This window comes from Rutidosis leptorrhynchoides, chromosome 6 (assembly GCF_046630445.1).
Source record: "Rutidosis leptorrhynchoides isolate AG116_Rl617_1_P2 chromosome 6, CSIRO_AGI_Rlap_v1, whole genome shotgun sequence".
In the NCBI taxonomy this organism is placed as follows: Eukaryota; Viridiplantae; Streptophyta; class Magnoliopsida; order Asterales; family Asteraceae; genus Rutidosis; species Rutidosis leptorrhynchoides.
The window spans coordinates 298397617-298416594 of record NC_092338.1 but is presented as its reverse complement, the minus strand read 5'-3'; the positions used below and the strand labels follow the sequence as shown (position 1 = coordinate 298416594).

Genomic DNA, 18978 nt, shown 5'->3' with positions numbered 1-18978 from the left:
AATTCATAGGTTTATAAATAATATCCAAAGTTTTAGACCACAAGATTTAGTTTAAAGTTGATTGATATAGAAATATCAATCTAAAAGTGTTGCTGCATTTTGTAATATCGCTACTAAACAAGTTTACCCTATGACACCTTGTACTGTCAGTGTCGTGGAATCATTATTATGTAACCAAAGACCAACAGTCGAATGGTTAGAGACGTTACTCTCAATAGGCCTACTCACAATAATTAAGTTTGCATTTAAACGTAGAAATTGACGATATTACGGTAGGGATTTAGCATGAATCAAAGCATGACAGCATAGTTAACAATTTAGTACTTGTGTCTAAGTGTAAAACAGTTATAAAGCAAGCATGTGTCTCACCCCAAAAGTTGTAAAACAGTTATGAAACAGTAAAAAGTGGGGCTATGAAGTTTACCTTAGTAGCACAAAAGAGTATCTCACGAAAGAATTGAACGGAAGGACGTGACCGAGATCTCAACCTAGAGATAGAACGTATGATTAGACATTGCCTAACAGATAATAGTATATAGTACTATATTGATAGTAATGGTTCACTAAAGAATTTCCATTTTCGGAAGGTTACTATTTATGGAAAGTTTCCACTTATAGTAATTTTCCAATTTTAGAAAGTTCGGGTTAATCTTTAGCAAGACGTTGTATAACTTTACTCAAACTTCGTTGCTATCAAATAAGTCAGGAATGACCAGATGTAACCGGGGGCCCAGGATTCTTGACCAGAATCTAAGTCATGTCATTCGAGATCCACAAGCTTACCCATAAATGGCAACCTAGACATCATTCACTTACGACCGTGAGTAGCGATGAAGTTCACATGAATTATACATTATCTTTGATTAACCTTCACTTTAGGTGTATACACACAACGAATTATTAATGTACTTAATAATTATATATGTGATAATATAACCTAAGTTTTATTTAATATTTAGTTATTATACCTTAGTATGTCTTATATATATTAAATATAATTACCTTTAAATAAATACCTAAATTACTTCAAAAATAATAGTGTTTTATTAATCGAACATTATTTAAAAATATTTAAATAATAAATTAAATATCTAAAAATTACATACATAATTTTTATAGTCTTAGTTAATCATATAGATTAGTAGAAAAATTTAAGAAAACGTTTTTATTATATTTTTGTATTTATTTTTGTTTTTACCCTTAATGTATTCACAAAATAATTTTAATTCTACTTAATTACTAAATAAACCCAAATAATTATTTTTATAATTTTTATAAGTTTCTATCAGTCTAATATCCTGTAGAAAAATATTTAAAAAAATATTTTTTTATTATTTTATATTTATTCTTAATTTACCTTCGATTTACATAATAATAGAGTTTAATTATATAATAAATACCAATTCGACCCAAGTAATTATTTTTATAATTTTTTCAGATCTATATAAGTTTTAAAAACTCAGAAAAAAATTATATATATTTTATTTTTGGTTAAAAGTATTTATTACGAATTTTACATTGTTTTTACGTTTAAACACTAGATAATTCGTATTTAATTATAAATAATATTCCATAAATTATCAAAATTATTTTTATGCATCATAACACTTATAATACTAATTATAACATAGAAACATAATTAATTTCGAATTTTACAAAGAATATACAATAAATATAAATATAAATGAAAATATTGAAAAAAATTAATAAAAATAGAAAGTACCTCAAATTTTCTTCAAAGTTTTGAGAGAATAACTTAAGTTTTTGTGTTTGGCAAGAAAAAATGAATGAGGAGCCATGTATTTATAGGTAAAAAATGGTTGGTGAAAAGAAAAAAAAATAATAAAATAAAGGTGCCAATTTTGACAAAATAATAAAAACATGTTAAAAATGTTTTTAATAAGTTTTTGTTTTTGAAAATATTTAGTCAAAATTCATGGGCTCATTATTTAATTTATTAAAAAAAATCTTATTTCTTTTTATTTTTATTTTTTTTATAAGCTAAAAATATATATAATGATTAAAATAACTTATCATTTAATTAATAATTATGTTACATATAGTTTTAAATATAATACGCATTAATATTAACTAAAGTTATTTTATATAATTAGTGTAAACTTTAGTTAACAGAACGTGTCAACTAAAAATAAATATTTGATCAACGTCGAATTTAATTATATATTACGTATGGATAACAACCCTATAGTCAAATTAGTCAATTCAGGTATGGAAATATGAGGGTTGTTATAGTACCTACCCGTTAAAAGAAATTTCGTCCCGAAATTTAGTTGTTGCCATTAATCGGTGTTGTTCGTACATAGACGAGGATATTTACGTTTTATTTGGTTTTCACGTTCCCAGGTATGCTCGGGGCCTTGCGTGAATTCCAACGGATAGAATATTGTTCTGTTTCAAGAATTAAAATCATACATACCATAATTTCTACAAGTTCTTCTACGAAGTGCATTTTATTATTAATGCGGAGATCATTCAAAATGATGATGTTATACAAGTCATTTCAGTAAATTGGATATATAAAATGTGTTATGAATAATATCGAGCTCATTTAAACCTTGAGCGTTTATGCCACAATGTTAGGGTAGACAAAACAGAGAGTAGTTCATGAAAATTATAGTCATGAAGTTTGATAGAGATCATCATTGTTTACAACAAGAATATTGTAATGATGAATATAAGTTGAAGAATAAAGTTTTATCACTATTGAATAATATGGATAGAACGATTCGATTATAGAAAGAGTATAAACGAAGCTATCGTAAAAGAGTGAATGAGTAAATTAAATGTTCGCCTTAACTTTTGACGTAGTCACGATTGATTTCTGGAATTCAAGGGATTAAAGGAAATCTTCGTAATCTATAAGATTTGATTATCCGGTATTTACGGAATTTTAGGATTTCTTTGATTAAATGCGGTGAATTGCCTCGATTGCTGTGTTTGGAAATTTTGCTATAAATTAGCTTCTTCCGTTTCATTATCTTCACCACTTCTATACTTTCTTCCTAGATTCATACTTCCAAAAGATTTGTTATTATGCTCAATCCCGTATTGATACTTGTTATTATATTGACCATATATGCAGTCATGCTTCTTTTTCTTTTACCACCAGAGGAATCTGTTTACTTCTACTATGCTCTTAGGGTTATAGTGCTTTTAATTCTCCCGTGTCTTTATGTTGCTATACGCATTGATATACACGATTTGTAATTTCCGTGTTGTTATCGGGCTTTGTATTTTCCCTTATATGTCGGAGCTCCTTACCTTTTTATTCTGCTCTCGACTCTAAGTTAAGCGAGTAATGGTCCAGAATTTGTAGGTATGAAGTTTCGAATGAACCTAATGTTCTAAGCGTAATATCACGATTTGATTTGGTAAATTACCAGAATTACTGAGGATAGAACTATCAAGAATATATGTTCTTGATATGTTCAGAGATTAAGTAGAATGTAAGAGTCGTGTAACATGGCAAATGATGATTATAAAATCTATGAATCATCATCTTCCATTAAAATTTTAGCATGACTTACTGTAATATAATCACGTTGGCTTGACGTCATTATATGATACTAACTCATGCTTCAATTTCCAACATTTCTTCAAAACATTTATAATTTAAACTTGAATTTTACTGAATATAGAAACTAAAATAGTTTCCTTTATAAAGATATCGCAAAGAGATACTTAATTGTGGACAAGAATCGTTATGAAAATATCTTCAGAAATATAGAGGATATTTATAACGACATTTTGGAATTTCTAAGTTCGAAGGTTGATGAAGAAAAATTTTCCGCAAGCTTTTAACATAACTTCGGAGCAAGATATTCTCTAAAGATTTCATCGGATCCAGAAATCACTAGGATTCTTTGAATATAGGGTTTGGTCCTTGTATTTGTCCTTGGTCTCCTCCATGGTTAGCTCAATCCGTTTTTCAGTTCCAAATTTTCTTTTGAGCTTTTCCAACGTACCATTCTTTATTATCAAACTTTTGGCCATTGAGACCATCTACAATTTTGCTGTTTCCTCTGCATTTAATGCAGCCATATTTGATTCATCGGTTATCAATCCGAGATGGTTTCAAGAAATTTCGTTTTTAGATGATTAAACACTGATTGTAATCGTCAACGGATCTAATGGTTGATGAATAGGCGTTGTTGATTTCAAAAGTAATGAACGATAATTTTGGTGGTTTGATGTGATAATTCATCATAGAATACGAATGAATATAATTCATGAATGTAGTGATCTTTAGGAAGATTACACTTGCTAAAGCTTTACTTGGATTCCGATATGTTCAAATCAGAATAGGTAATTAAATTTGTATGAAAATGGTTGTTCTTTAGTGAACGGATACATATGTGGATGTAATTAGTATAGTTACTAATTATTGAATCAGAATTTGAAGAATGTACAATGTAAGATATTAATGTGAGATATAAATATTTCTCGGGTTTTATCTACCCGTTAAAATATTTTCACAATTAACAGTTTGTACAAAAGGATTTTTAATTACAATATTTATGAAGATATACGTTCATATATGTATTCTTCACGTATAATATAGATTTAATGAGTTAATATACTATTAAACTCATTTGATTTGCGGTTGAAGCGAGAATAAATAATCTTCAAAACTTGAGAGATTACATAATCATCGCAGAATCTTTCTTTAATGAAGTTATGAATCAATACTCCATCGTTCATTGTTATTGATATACCTCGGTATATGATGTTGATGCTCGTGGAATTCTTGTGAAATTCACAAGGCACGAATGATGTTTTCTAAAGAGTTTTGAATACATCGAAAATAAAAGTGTAAAACCAAACATGTATTTGAATAATACACTTAGTTTATTATGAAATGGAGTTTATTGTGATGAAGCAGTGATTAACGATTGTTAAGTCATTAACGAGGGATGTACATCATAGCATATTAGTGATATGAATTAACCAAGTAGTACATACTAGTTAAGATTCACACGTAATAGCTTAATACGAAAAGATTTATTATTGTTCCAAACCATATATATATAAAGTATACATATATAATTTTCAGGAAGAATGAGTTAATACATCTTAACTCATTATTACTAATATTCCTTGGTATCTATGGGGCGTATGATGTTGATATCCGAGGTACATATTATGGTGTTTGTTGTTGGTGAAGCTGATGCTGTTGGTGGTGATGCTGTTGGTACTGGTGGTGATGCTGGTTATGCTGCTGGTGCTGCTGCTGGTGCTTGTAGGTTTCGCACCATATTCTCCAGAGCCACCACTCGAGCGCGAAGCTCATTGACTTCTTCTATTATTCCGGGGTGATTGGCGGTTCGGACAAGTGGATGAATAAGATCTAGAATTTTAGATATTATATATTCGTGACTGGATACCCTGGAAATGAGGGTGAAAATAGTGTTCCGAACGGGTTCGCCGGTAAGTGCTTCAGGTTCTTCACCAAGAGGTGAATTCGGTTGGTGGAAGGGATCACCTTCTTCTTGTCTCCATTGATTAAGTTTACTACGAACCCATCCCCAATTCATCCAAAATAGATGATGACTAATTGGTTGGTTCATTCCGGTTACGCTGTCATTGGAGCTTGAGGAGTTCGAGGAATCAAGTGAGAAATTCATATTATCTGATCGGAATAAGGGTTTTTGTTATGAGATGAGTGTTGAATATTGAATGATATATTTGTCTTCTTGATATACGTATATATAGCAAAAAGATTTCCGTAATTTACGGAGGAAATTTAGGAAAAGTGTTAGACAAAGTTTATTAAGATAGATATGATAAGATATAATAAGATATGATGTGTCTATAATCCAATAATAGCAGTATGACGTGTCGAGATCATAAAATGATAAGTATGTAATCTGATAATCTTTCGATTAAAGACTTTCAATTCGTAATGGTCTATTCAGGTCTAGGGGCTTGAGCTATAGGATCCTTTAAATTGGTAATCCAAACCCTTCCATTCTAGAGTTTCGTAGACGCCATCCGTCAAGAAAATTCAATAACGAGAAATAAAAGGTATAAAAGTAATGAATATGAGTAGTGATGACATTATAATGTCTTTGAGATTCTCGATAACTCAATGACATTTTTCGGTTCGCAAACTGATGCATAAAGGCATAAATCATGTAGGTATGTGATATAACAGGGAGTTATATACGTTTGAGTATGAATAGTAACAAATATAGGAGTTTCAAAAATTCATGGATAATATTTCATGTAATACATATGTAATACACAAAACCATGATAAATAACATAGGAATGTCGAGAACGGTGTCGCATTTAAATGTGGTGGCGGAATTGAATAGTACTTAGGAGAATGAGCAGAGTTCTTAGATTGGCTCGGCATTCTAAGATAAGTAAAGTTTCTAAAGTATAGTGTAGCATTTAACAGTTAAAGACAACAATTAAAGGCACTATAGTCAAAGAAAGTTGTAGTCCTACATTGCTAAGGTACCTAATTGTATAAGACACACATAAAATGCAATCCTGGTTCTCTACAACAACCTGCTCTGATACCAATCTGTCACACCCCCAAAATGGACCAGGGGTAATTGTGACCAATCATATCATAACACAGTTGTATAAGCGAGAACGACTCTAAATGAGACGTTTTATTTATTAAATAAACAGCGGAAGCATTATTCAAAGTTTTACATCATAAGAGTACAGTAAATGGAAAATGTCTTAAACAAAATGATAAATATGAATGATGGACTCCATGCAAGTAGCAAAGCATACATCAATCATCTAGTAGCAAGTAGCAGCTAGCTCAATCATCACCTGAGACAAAACACGCTTAAAGTGTCAACCAAAAAGGTTGAGTGAAATTCATAGGTTTATAAATAATATCCAAAGTTTTAGACCACAAGATTTAGTTTAAAGTTGATTGATATAGAAATATCAATCTAAAAGTGTTGCTGCATTTTGTAATATCGCTACTAAACAAGTTTACCCTATGACACCTTGTACTGTCAGTGTCGTGGAATCATTATTATGTAACCAAAGACCAACGGTCGAATGGTTAGAGACGTTACTCTCAATAGGCCTACTCACAATAATTAAGTTTGCATTTAAACGTAGCAATTGACGATATTACGGTAGGGATTTAGCATGAATCAAAGCATGACAGCATAGTTAACAATTTAGTACTTGTGTCTAAGTGTAAAACAGTTATAAAGCAAGCATGTGTCTCACCCCAAAAGTTGTAAAACAGTTATGAAACAGTAAAAAGTGGGGCTATGAAGTTCACCTTAGTAGCACAAAAGAGTATTTCACGAAAGAATTGAACGGAAGGACGTGACCGAGATCTCAACCTAGAGATAGAACGTATGATCAGACATTGCCTAACAGATAATAGTATATAGTACTATATTGATAGTAATGGTTCACTAAAGAATTTCCATTTTCGGAAGGTTACTATTTATGGAAAGTTTCCACTTATAGTAATTTTCCAATTTTAGAAAGTTCGGGTTAATCTTTAGCAAGACGTTGTATAACTTTACTCAAACTTCGTTGCTATCAAATAAGTCAGGAATGACCAGATGTAACCGGGGGCCCAGGATTCTTGACCAGAATCTAAGTCATGGCATTCGAGATCCACAAGCTTACCCATAAATGGCAACCTAGACATCATTCACTTATGACCGTGAGTAGCGATGAAGTTCACATGAATTATACATTATCTTTGATTAACCTTCACTTTAGGTGTATACACACAACGAATTATTAATGTACTTAATAATTATATATGTGATAATATAACCTAAGTTTTATTTAATATTTAGTTATTATACCTTAGTATGTCTTATATATATTAAATATAATTACCTTTAAATAAATACCTAAATTACTTCAAAAATAATAGTGTTTTATTAATCGAACATTATTTAAAAATGTCTAAATAATAAATTAAATATCTAAAAATTACATACATAATTTTTATAGTCTTAGTTAATCATATAGATTAGTAAAAAAATTTAAGAAAACGTTTTTATTATATTTTTGTATTTATTTTTGTTTTTACCCTTAATGTATTCACAAAATAATTTTAATTCTACATAATTACTAAATAAACCTAAATAATTATTTTTATAATTTTTATAAGTTTCTATCAGTCTAATAACCTGTAGAAAAATATTTAAAAAAATATATTTTTTATTATTTTATATTTATTCTTAATTTACCTTCGAATTACATAATAATAGAGTTTAATTATATAATAAATACCAATTCGACCCAAGTAATTATTTTTATAATTTTTTCAGATCTATATAAGTTTTAAAAACTCATAAAAAAATTATATATATTTTATTTTTGGTTAAAAGTATTTATTACGAATTTTACATTGTTTTTACGTTTAAACACTACATAATTCGTATTTAATTATAAATAATATTCCATAAATTATCAAAATTATTTTTATGTATCATAACACTTATAATACTAATTATAACATAGAAACATAATTAATTTCGAATTTTACAAAGAATATACAATAAATATAAATATAAATGACAATATTAAAAAAAATTAATAAAAATAGAAAGTACCTCAAATTTTCTTCAAAGTTTTGAGAGAATAACTTAAGTTTTTGTGTTTGGCAAGAAAAATGAATGAGGAGCCATGTATTTATAGGTAAAAAATGGTTGGTGAAAAGAAAAAAAAATAATAAAATAAATGTGCCAATTTTGAAAAAATAATAAAAACATGTTAAAAATGTTTTTAATAAGTTTTTGTTTTTGAAAATATTTAGTCAAAATTCATGGGCTCATTATTTAATTTATTAAAAAAAATCTTATTTCTTTTTATTTTTATTTTTTTTATAAGCTAAAAATATATATAATGATTAAAATAACTTATCATTTAATTAATAATTATGTTACATATAGTTTTAAATATAATACGCATTAATATTAACTAAAGTTATTTTATATAATTAGTGTAAACTTTAGTTAACAGAACGTGTCAACTAAAAATAAATATTTGATCAACGTCGAATTTAATTATATATTACGTATGGATAACAACCCTATAGTCAAATTAGTCAATTCAGGTATGGAAATATGAGGGTTGTTATAGTAAAACACAAATGAGAAGAAGATACAAAACAAGAAATAAGCTTGATTGAATCACATAATTCAACACAAATCCACTATCATCAAGGTTATGGGAAAATTAAAAAACAAAAACGATGTCACATGATTGTTGTTTACCAGGGCCGGTCCTGAGAATTGGATGCCTAGTGCGAACATCTCAAAAATATGCCCCTGCCCCATCAAAATTTATTAATAGCATAACAAAAATATTTAGGGGTTTGGAACCAAGTCAAGCTAAGCGGCACATCCCCACACTGATTTTTATCTAACAAATACAATTCAAATACAAATGTTCACAACTACAAATCACCTAAAATGATGTGTACGTGCATTATCTGATGCAAAAATTTCAATCAATTTATCATAATCTACATTTGATAGAAATCTATTTTCAATACTTATAATTGCTAACCCGTTTAACCATTCTTGACTCATTGTACAGTGACCGGGATGGTTAGCAAAATCTTGTATGCAAGTACAACATTTGAAAAAACATCCATCTTCTTTGCAAACTCCATAATATCAAGTGACGTCCACGGCAGATTGGGGGAAAACTGAATCAGATATATAAAATCATGGTGGAGTCATGAAGATTATTTATGGTATTGTATAGAATAGATAAAAAGAAATTCATTATCTTGATTTGGGATTTGGGAATCGTCGAATTGATGAGGAGACAGAGCAGTAGAGGACGTTTGGATGCCCCAATGATACAGCGAATCAATTTTACTCCTTATTTAATTTTACTCCAATGATAGTTGGCTCTTTTTTTAATTTTTGTAAAACAATTTATTATGCATATGGGCTAAAATGTTGGGCTTAATGAACCTAGTATATTTGAAACTGAATCAATAATATGATGTCATTTGGATTGTGTTGCCCTGGTGCGGTTGCACTTTCAGCCCTGCCCAAAGTCCGACCGTGGTGTTTACCCTCGTAGAACGATGCTCGTAACCTGACCCGTTGTAGCCTCCGTGCGCCGCTGCCGTATTCCCCCGGATACCATAACCAGCATTAATCTCTCTCGCCATTTTCTCTCCCACACATAATAAATAAATTCTTATATATTTAAGGATAATTAGTCGACTCCATAATCTAGTTGTAACAAAGATGCTATCAACTTTTATCAACTAAGCTACTCAGTATTTGATTAAAGTTATCCTTTTTAAACCGTGTGCATAAGTTATTGTTTCTTACATAAACTTTAAACACCAATTATAAAATTGAATACTTGTGCTATGATAGAAGTTTTTTTTTTTTTTAATTTAAATGAAGGTTGATGACTTTTATTTAATTTATTTATGGCCGGCATGTAGCTGTCGATTGCAATCAAATACATCAAGAATGAACTAGTTTGATACCACAGAATATTGGCATGTAAGTTAGCACTTTCTTTCAACATGCACGATGAAATACGAATTCATGGAAGGTACGATTATGATCAATGAGTTTAATAATAATAATAATAATAATAATAATAATAATAATAATAATAATAATAATAATAATAATAATAATAATAATAATAATAATAATAATAATAATAATAATAATAATAATAATAATAATAATAAATGATATAATTAAAGAACTGAAAAAAATCTGATTAACTAATTAATTATGTAAATGTGAATTACAGATAATGATAACGATAACTATTATAATTTTAATATTATCTGGTAAAATCATTTCTATATATACATGCAATTGTATGATTTAATTAAGGTGATAGAACTTTTACTATTTTATAGTTTCTAGCTTAACAAAAAGATAAGGATTTTTATTTGAAATTTTGACCGCACATGTCAAATTTACAATCGTAGATGAGGTAGAAAATACGTACGCAGTAATTATTAGGTAAAGCATTTCAAATTAAATCATTAAGTACAAATTTAGTCTAAGTAGAGTCTAGTAGAAATTATTTAGTTTGAAATATACATGTAAAGTACAATATAGTTTGAAATATACATATTTCAAACAGCCCATAACTGTTACATACACAAAAATAATCATCACAAAAATCATTTTTCAGAAAGTTTTAAAAAGATATTCAATTCAATAGTCATAAACATTAAAAAAAATATAATTGATAGATGTCATGTGTCATATCATTTTATGTATATTAATTTTTTAAATTAACTTATAATATAGAAAAATATAGGTCTAAAATAGCAAAAATATAGACTCACCAAAAATTCTTATTCTTATAAATCAAAAATCATTATAATTATATTGAAATCATTTATAATTATAATTATAATTAATTAATTAATAATAATGAATAATAATGATAATAATAATTATCTTAAATTAATATATTTTTCAGTTAATTAATTTTACTTTTTAATTTAATACGGAGTATATATATATATATAAAAGTTGTTAAAATCCGCAAGAAATATAAGGCAACAAAAAGAAAAAAGAAAAAATCCCTATAAATAAGGTCCCTGGATCCTTTATTGAAATAGCTCCCTCTATCCTTCCCAGCTTCCTTTATAATTTCATTCTCATACATTCCATTCCATTCCATTCTATCCCCAACACACACACACACTAACACACACATTCTGTCTCTCAACGTTTTCATCGTAAAACAACATTCGAGTGTTTGTGTTTACAATGGCGATCCTTAAAAAATTTGTGCATCTCTCTTCGTTTCTCATGCTCCTGTTACTTGCCGCTGCTTCTTCTTCCACAAACCCTAGGTTTTAACTCACCTCAATTATGCTTAATTTTATAATAATTTTTTTATTCTGTTTTTACAATTCCGACATTATTCATAGCTTCAATTTTCAATTTCAGTCAATATATATTTAATATTCAATATTCAATTTAGTTGAAAAATCTGGCCTAAAGTTAAAATTTAGGCTCACATTAGTTTTTTATTGTGTTATTTTTATTATACAGGAGTGGCGAGATTGAGAAGTTGCAGAGCACAAACCACTCATCAATGGCGGCTAGGTAATAAAAAATAGAATTCACCGACTAACTGAGTCGACTCAGTACTTGGCAAACTTTAGTACCGCTTCTTTTGTTTTATATTCTAACCGTTGATTTTATTTGTTTATCTAAATCCATACCGTTAGATTACGTATTTTTAGGTACATAAAAAAATAGCTCAAACGAAGTAAATCTCAGCCGTTGAGATTCCGAGTTGGTTATCATCTGGCCGTTTATTTACCGTTTTCCGGATACCAATCCGTGTATAATAACCCACCACCATTCTGAAAACAAGTTGGGGTAATACCGTCATTTAACACAGATTCAAGGAATATTTTTTCTGTTGCTAATAGAAACCGTTTATCAATAACGGTTTTAAACGTTAAATCAACGCCCGTTTTGTTTTTATTTCTTTCTCTCTCACACACTAAAACACGCACACGAATCACAATTTTACATTATTAGTGCACGAGTATTTTTTTTTTGTACTTTTGAGTCACATTTAGTTAATTATCTATCTTACATATGCATTGTTGCATTGTTACATTGTTATACGTCTATATGATGGAATATATGATTAAAATATTATAATTTTTTTTATTTAAAATGGATAAAGTTTTCCATTTTAAATCATGTAAATTTATTTATTTATTTGATGATTATATATGTAACTTGTTCCCTTGTTACACACACCTTGAATTCAATCTACTTTTTTAAACTGATAAAGTTTTCCCTTTTAGACCATATAAATAAAAATATATTTATTTATTTGATGATTATATATGTTGGTTGTTCACTTGTTACACACACCTTATTGAATTGCTTGTCTTTAATAACTTTCTTTTTTGGCTGTTTATTTTGGTATATATCACTTTCAGTTGTTTTGAAGAATGACAGATATATTGATACATTTCGTAAACAACATATAAATTACGTCGCGAATTATAGATAACATATCTACATTTTTTACCTATTAACTGGGTTACATATATGAATATGAATTGAAGTTAACCCCGATTTTCGACGTTTACTGAATTTGATAATGATATATTTGTTAATGCAGAATTAAGGAGATTGAGATTTTGAATGAAAAGGCAGTCCAAGATCCTGCAGAGGTTGTGGCTATGGTTGAAATGTATGTATCTATATCTTTATATGTATATAGATTTATCATCCATCTATCTATCTATCTATTTTTTATTTATTTATTTTATTATACAGAGTATGTGAACTTAAATGCATACAAAATTGACAAATTCTGAAATATTCGGAAACAGATAAATCTGAACACACAACATACCCAACCCAAGAATAAGCTTGTTACAGTAAATATGTCACATTTATTTATCACACACCATGTCAATGTAAATAACTAAATAAGCACACCGAAATTATATTTATTGTATAATAAATAGAAAGGTGTTGATTTATAGCATTAATTGTGTCTGTTTAATATGGTAGTTGTTGTATGCATCGCATCTAACTCTTAAATTTCTTATTTTTATATCTGTGGTTCTTGATGTTTAGTACTCTACTCACATTTAATAGCATTTGGAGACATTTTGCTTTCACATAAATGGTGGTTATCAAATATTTCTTTTTTTGTTTATATTTCACTGTAAGAACAAGCTTGAATTCAGTCACCATGTGCTCCTGCTGTTATAGTAACAGGACCTTAATTAAGCATATGTCTTCAGCTCCCACATGGGGTCCTGCATTCATACTATTTCCTCTTTTTGCCTTCATATATGCTTGTACCTAACTGACTACCAATTTGCTATAATCATTTTAGTATTTTTAAATTTTGATGTGGTCATGTTAAACACTTGAGCCAATCTATGTTATGGATTTAATTTTGAAGCTTCAGTGTATGTTTATTCAATAAAAAATAACATAGCCTTAGATCTTGGGCAACCAAGATTTGAAGATTTTGACATCTTTAGGACCACTTTCTAAAAAAGCCAAATGTCAATAATATTGGATTTTATTGACTGACTGTTATTTGAAGAGTCAAACATTATTTTCAGTCAAGGGTGGTCAGTCAAAGTTTCCTTTTATTTTAATTATTGTCAATAGTTTTAATGTGATATTGTGATCATGTCTGCTAAGTTTCCATTATACAATGTATATGTTCATGTGCACCCAAAAGCAATTAATGATGATTTTGTATCTTAATGTTGAATAGGAGCATGAGGAACAGCACAATAAGGAGGAAACTAGGGTACCTTTCATGCGGTACGGGTAATCCTATTGATGACTGCTGGCGGTGTGACCCTAACTGGCGGCGAAACCGCAAGCGTTTGGCTGATTGTGGCATCGGATATGGTCGGAATGCAATTGGAGGGCGTGATGGACGGTATTATGAGGTCACTGATGCTGGTGATGATGACCCGGTTAACCCACGACCCGGCACCCTACGCCATGCTGTCATCCAAGAAGAACCGTTATGGATTATCTTTAAACGCGATATGGTGATTAAATTGAAACAAGAACTAATCATGAATAGTTTTAAAACTATCGATGCTCGTGGGGTCAATGTGCACATTGCTAATGGAGCTTGCATTACGATTCAATATGTTACCAACGTTATTATCCATGGTTTGCATATTCATGACTGTAAACCTACTGGGAACGCGTTGGTGAGAAGCTCACCGTCACATTACGGTTGGAGAACAATGGCTGATGGCGACGCTATTTCCATATTTGGGTCAAGTCATATTTGGGTGGATCATAATTCTTTATCTAATTGTGCTGATGGACTTGTGGATGCTGTCCTGGGTTCTACTGCCATCACTATTTCAAACAATTACTTCACTCATCATAATGAGGTGTGTAATTCAATAATATCCCTTTTACTACTTGATAATCCTAATTCTAAATTCTTATAATTATATGATTTAATTAATTTAATGCAGGTAATATTGTTGGGCCATAGTGATACTTATTTTAGAGACAAACTGATGCAAGTGACTATTGCCTACAATCATTTTGGAGAAGGCCTTATGCAGAGAATGCCAAGGTATACCAAATAGTGAATAATTTGACTATGTAGCTGTTTTAATAAAATGTTACTTATATAAGTCAGCTTAGTGTAAAATTCATTTTATCATTGTAATAATATTGTGTTTGGTGAATAAATAACAGATGCAGGCATGGGTATTTTCATGTGGTGAACAATGACTACACACATTGGGAGATGTATGCAATTGGTGGTAGTGCAGGCCCAACCATAAATAGCCAAGGAAACAGATACTTAGCCCCTGCAAATCCATTTGCAAAGGAGGTACTAATACAAACTTAACTTACTAATCCATTTATTAATTATCTTTTCAGACTATTTTACTTTTATTATTTGTATTGATATTTAAAAGATGTGTATTATTATAGGTTACTAAAAGAGTGGATACAGATAAAAGCCGTTGGCATGGATGGAACTGGAGATCAGAGGGTGACCTATTTCTTAATGGGGCTTATTTCGTGTCATCTGGTGCGGGGTCTGCTGCCAGCTATGCTCGGGCTGATAGTTTGAGTGCAAAGTCATCTAATCTGGTTGGTATCATCACTGCTGATGCTGGAGCTCTTAACTGTCGCAAAGGAGGTGGTCGTTGCTAGTAATATCTATCGGTCCTCATTTTATTTGGTATAGAGTCGTTTTCTTTTATTAGTTTTAAGCTTCGCATATTAAAATATATATATACGTATAGATCTCATATCCACATATAATCTCACTTGGCAAGTGAACAGTTTACACATATGCGTTCGATCTTTTACTTCGATCCCATTACTGCCTTTTGTTTTTGGGTTGCAACCTCGACCTTGTATTGTCGTTTTGATGGAGCAAGGTGCGAAGTGTTGTTCATCCCTTTTTAATTTCCTATTGACCTAATGATCTAATGATCTGTTTTTCTACTTGTTTTGGTTTATGAGTCATTTGCGTTACAGGATCGGAATGTTTTTTCTTTCTGGTTTCTATTGTCTTGAGCAATTTTAGTTTCTTGAGTCATATGTAATGTGAATGTCTAATGTACTTGAACCATCAAATTGAATGGAAAACTATTGCTTTATGGTTTACTTTGTGCACTTCATGTACGCTATTTTGTTGCTCTGCATATCTTTTTGCTTTTGTGTTTATAGATAAATTGAATTGAATACAGATATAGTTATAGATAATAGATGGTTAGATAATTATACGGAGTAGATAAAATATATATCCTGTTTGTGGCTTGTTAATTTTTTTAAGCTTAACTATTAATAAAGCGATATTTTTTTTTTCGAAAAGCAAGAATATATTAACACAAGCCCGCTAAGGGGGAAACCCGTACAAAAGGGATCAAGACCAATAAAAACAACAACGAAGCGCTAGTTGCGGAGAAGGCAACTACAAAACAATTACGCTACACAATACAAGACCATGGATTCGAGATCCAACTTAGCCAATCCAAACTATGACTCTTCAAGCGAGTAGAAATCCATTCAAAAGATCTAAGTTGGATTTCCAACAAAACCGACGGACCACACCAAGAAGAGCTTGAAAACACCTTTTGATTGCGATATTTTTTTATTTTTATTTTTATCTACCTATATCTATTCTATATTCTATACTAGGTTTTAGAGCCCGTACGTTGCACGAATTTATAAAAAGTTGTGCAAAAACCATAACATATTATATCATTTAAGTATGTAAATAACGAAAGTAAATAAAATGTTAGAGCCCGTGTGTTACACATGTGGGTAAAATAATCGTGCAAAATTAATTGATTTTTCAAACAATTATTCTTTTGAGTTTAAGAGCCCATAACATTAATAAATTTTAAAAGTTCTTTTGAGTTTAAGAGCCAGTGATGTTGACAAATTTTAAAAGTAGTTTTGGGTAGTGTTGGTAACTAAACGTCTACATTATTTTTTTATTTCTCACCATGAACATCTTTTTATTATACATAAATTATATTATATACTACTACGTAGTATTTAGAAAAAACATGAGTTCATTGAAAATTTGTCATGGAACGTGTCACATTAAAACACTTTACTAAAGTCAAGTTATATTGAAAATTAAATAATAATATAAAAAGAAAAAATAGACGTCATGAAAATGGTGGAATCAAATTTTCCATGAATTTTAAATTATGCCTGATATTCAATTTAGACTCTAAGCGTAAGTCAAGTTACACTAAATACTTGTATTTGTATTATTAATTATTAACATAAAATAGAAGTAAATATAAATACCGTAACGAAATCAAACCTTCCTTATTTAATTTATTTCTGAATCCATCTACATAATATCATCTAGTCTATAGTTCTATATTATTTTCTATAATACAGAGAAATAAAAAGGTTTTTGGGAATTATGATCACCTTCTTATTCTTAGACGCATGTTACGATACTCGATCAAATATTAATTCCGGCTTGTTTTCTTATCCATATTTATATGGAGCAAAAACGAAACCTGGCAACCCTATAATTTAGTAATGGATTATGGAAAGTGATTTAATATTTAATTATGTTTAATTTAATTTTGACCAAATCTTTTTATATATATGTATAGATGTATAGATAGATTCTATATTTTATATTCTATCTATCTATATCAAAAGAGCAAAATAATAATTTGGGATGTATATATGTTTTTAAGTTCGATCAAAGTTTATTAAGTTTTAATCATCTCAATGTAAGTAAAATGAGTAAGATATAGCTCCGTTGAAAAAATACTTTAATTTTTTTGCAAAACTAGCTAGTAAAGTGGTAGATGTTTTTATATGTATTTAATTGTTTGACATAGTAGCTGATAAACGCTAGTTCTAGTACCCTTCCTCAAAAGCTTTATGCTTTTGTAAAAAAAGAAGTTTTTTATTTGATGAGTTTTCTCGTAAAAATTAAAAGCTCCAAAAAAAAACTTGTAGTCAAACATGATCTAAAAGCCACAATTCAAGTTTTAGAGGATAGTTTGAATAAATCACATGGACTTTTTCATGATCTTAAGAGGTCTTGTTTTCGTAAATAAAGAAGAGTTTATTGGTTGTCGGACATCATTTTTACAATTATGAGTATGTTTGACAAAACTAGGTTGTGGCTTGTAGCTTGTAACTGTTAGCTGATAACTGTTAGCTACTAGCTGGTAGCCGTTAGCTACTAGCTGATAGCTAGAACTTATTATTTGTATTTAAATGTTTGACAAAGTAAATGAAGCTGATAACTGTTAGCTACTAGCTGGTAGCCGTTAGCTACTAGCTGATAGCTAGAATTTATTATTTCTATTTAGATGTTTGACAAAGTAAATGAAGCTTATAACTTATAGCTACTAGCTGGTAGCCGTTAGCTACTAGCTGATAGCTAGAACTTATTATATGTATTTAGATGTTTGACAAAGTAAATGAAGCTGTTAGAAAATGAGTAAAATGACAAAAATGAACATACAGAGAAAAAAACACTTAATGATAGAATTTATCATTTTAATTTTATGAAACATAAACATTAATACTAATTTAATAATTAAACTAGTGAAATGAACCGTGAAACCACGAGTTTTTTTAAACGAAACAGTTTAATGATATGGTTTAGGTATTAAGTGAACGTAAATGCTAAAGTTATTTAGTTTAATGACCCGTGGAACCACAGAGTCCGAATAAGAAACTCGTCAGCTGAACATTTCATCAAACACCTAAAATGCATATTAAACAATTCACATCAAATCATAAGAGATAATATTGGTTGTCATTTTATTTTAAAAGTGTAAAATTAAAATATAAATTTAGAAATGGTTTCCTTCTGTCTAGTTTTTCTTCTCGTACTCAATTCAAAATAATTAATTAAATAATTCAAAATTATTTAATTTTAATAATTAAAATAATTATTAATAAGATTTAATAATAATAATTAATTAATATGTAACAACCCAAACCATCCAACG

General features: G+C 29.4%; 1 protein-coding gene across 2 annotated transcripts; it reads left to right on the top strand.

Moving 5' to 3' along the window:
- The first annotated feature begins 11720 nt into the window (after positions 1–11720).
- LOC139851989 (probable pectate lyase 8) lies at positions 11721–15973 on the top strand. 2 transcript variants are annotated; one of them, XM_071841210.1, is made up of 7 exons: positions 11721–11832; positions 12035–12088; positions 13131–13202; positions 14253–14895; positions 14983–15086; positions 15212–15350; positions 15455–15973. In XM_071841210.1, exons 1-7 carry the CDS (start codon positions 11747–11749, stop codon positions 15677–15679), a joined length of 1323 nt encoding a protein of 440 aa, XP_071697311.1. In that variant the 5' UTR covers positions 11721–11746; the 3' UTR covers positions 15680–15973. The 2 variants fall into 2 exon arrangements, with proteins under 2 accessions (XP_071697311.1, XP_071697312.1); XM_071841211.1 differs by lacking the exon at positions 12035–12088 and having other exon boundaries at positions 11747–11832.
- The last annotated feature ends 3005 nt before the right edge of the window (positions 15974–18978 follow it).

Bases quoted from the DNA above. Each gene is read 5' to 3' on its own strand.
- LOC139851989 (XM_071841210.1), top strand. From the start codon at position 11,747: ATGGCGATCCTTAAAAAATTTGTGCATCTCTCTTCGTTTCTCATGCTC. The intron at 14,896-14,982 runs GTGTGTAATTCA...AATTTAATGCAG, and splicing joins ACTTCACTCATCATAATGAG to GTAATATTGTTGGGCCATAG. The intron at 15,087-15,211 runs GTATACCAAATA...AATAAATAACAG, and splicing joins CTTATGCAGAGAATGCCAAG to ATGCAGGCATGGGTATTTTC.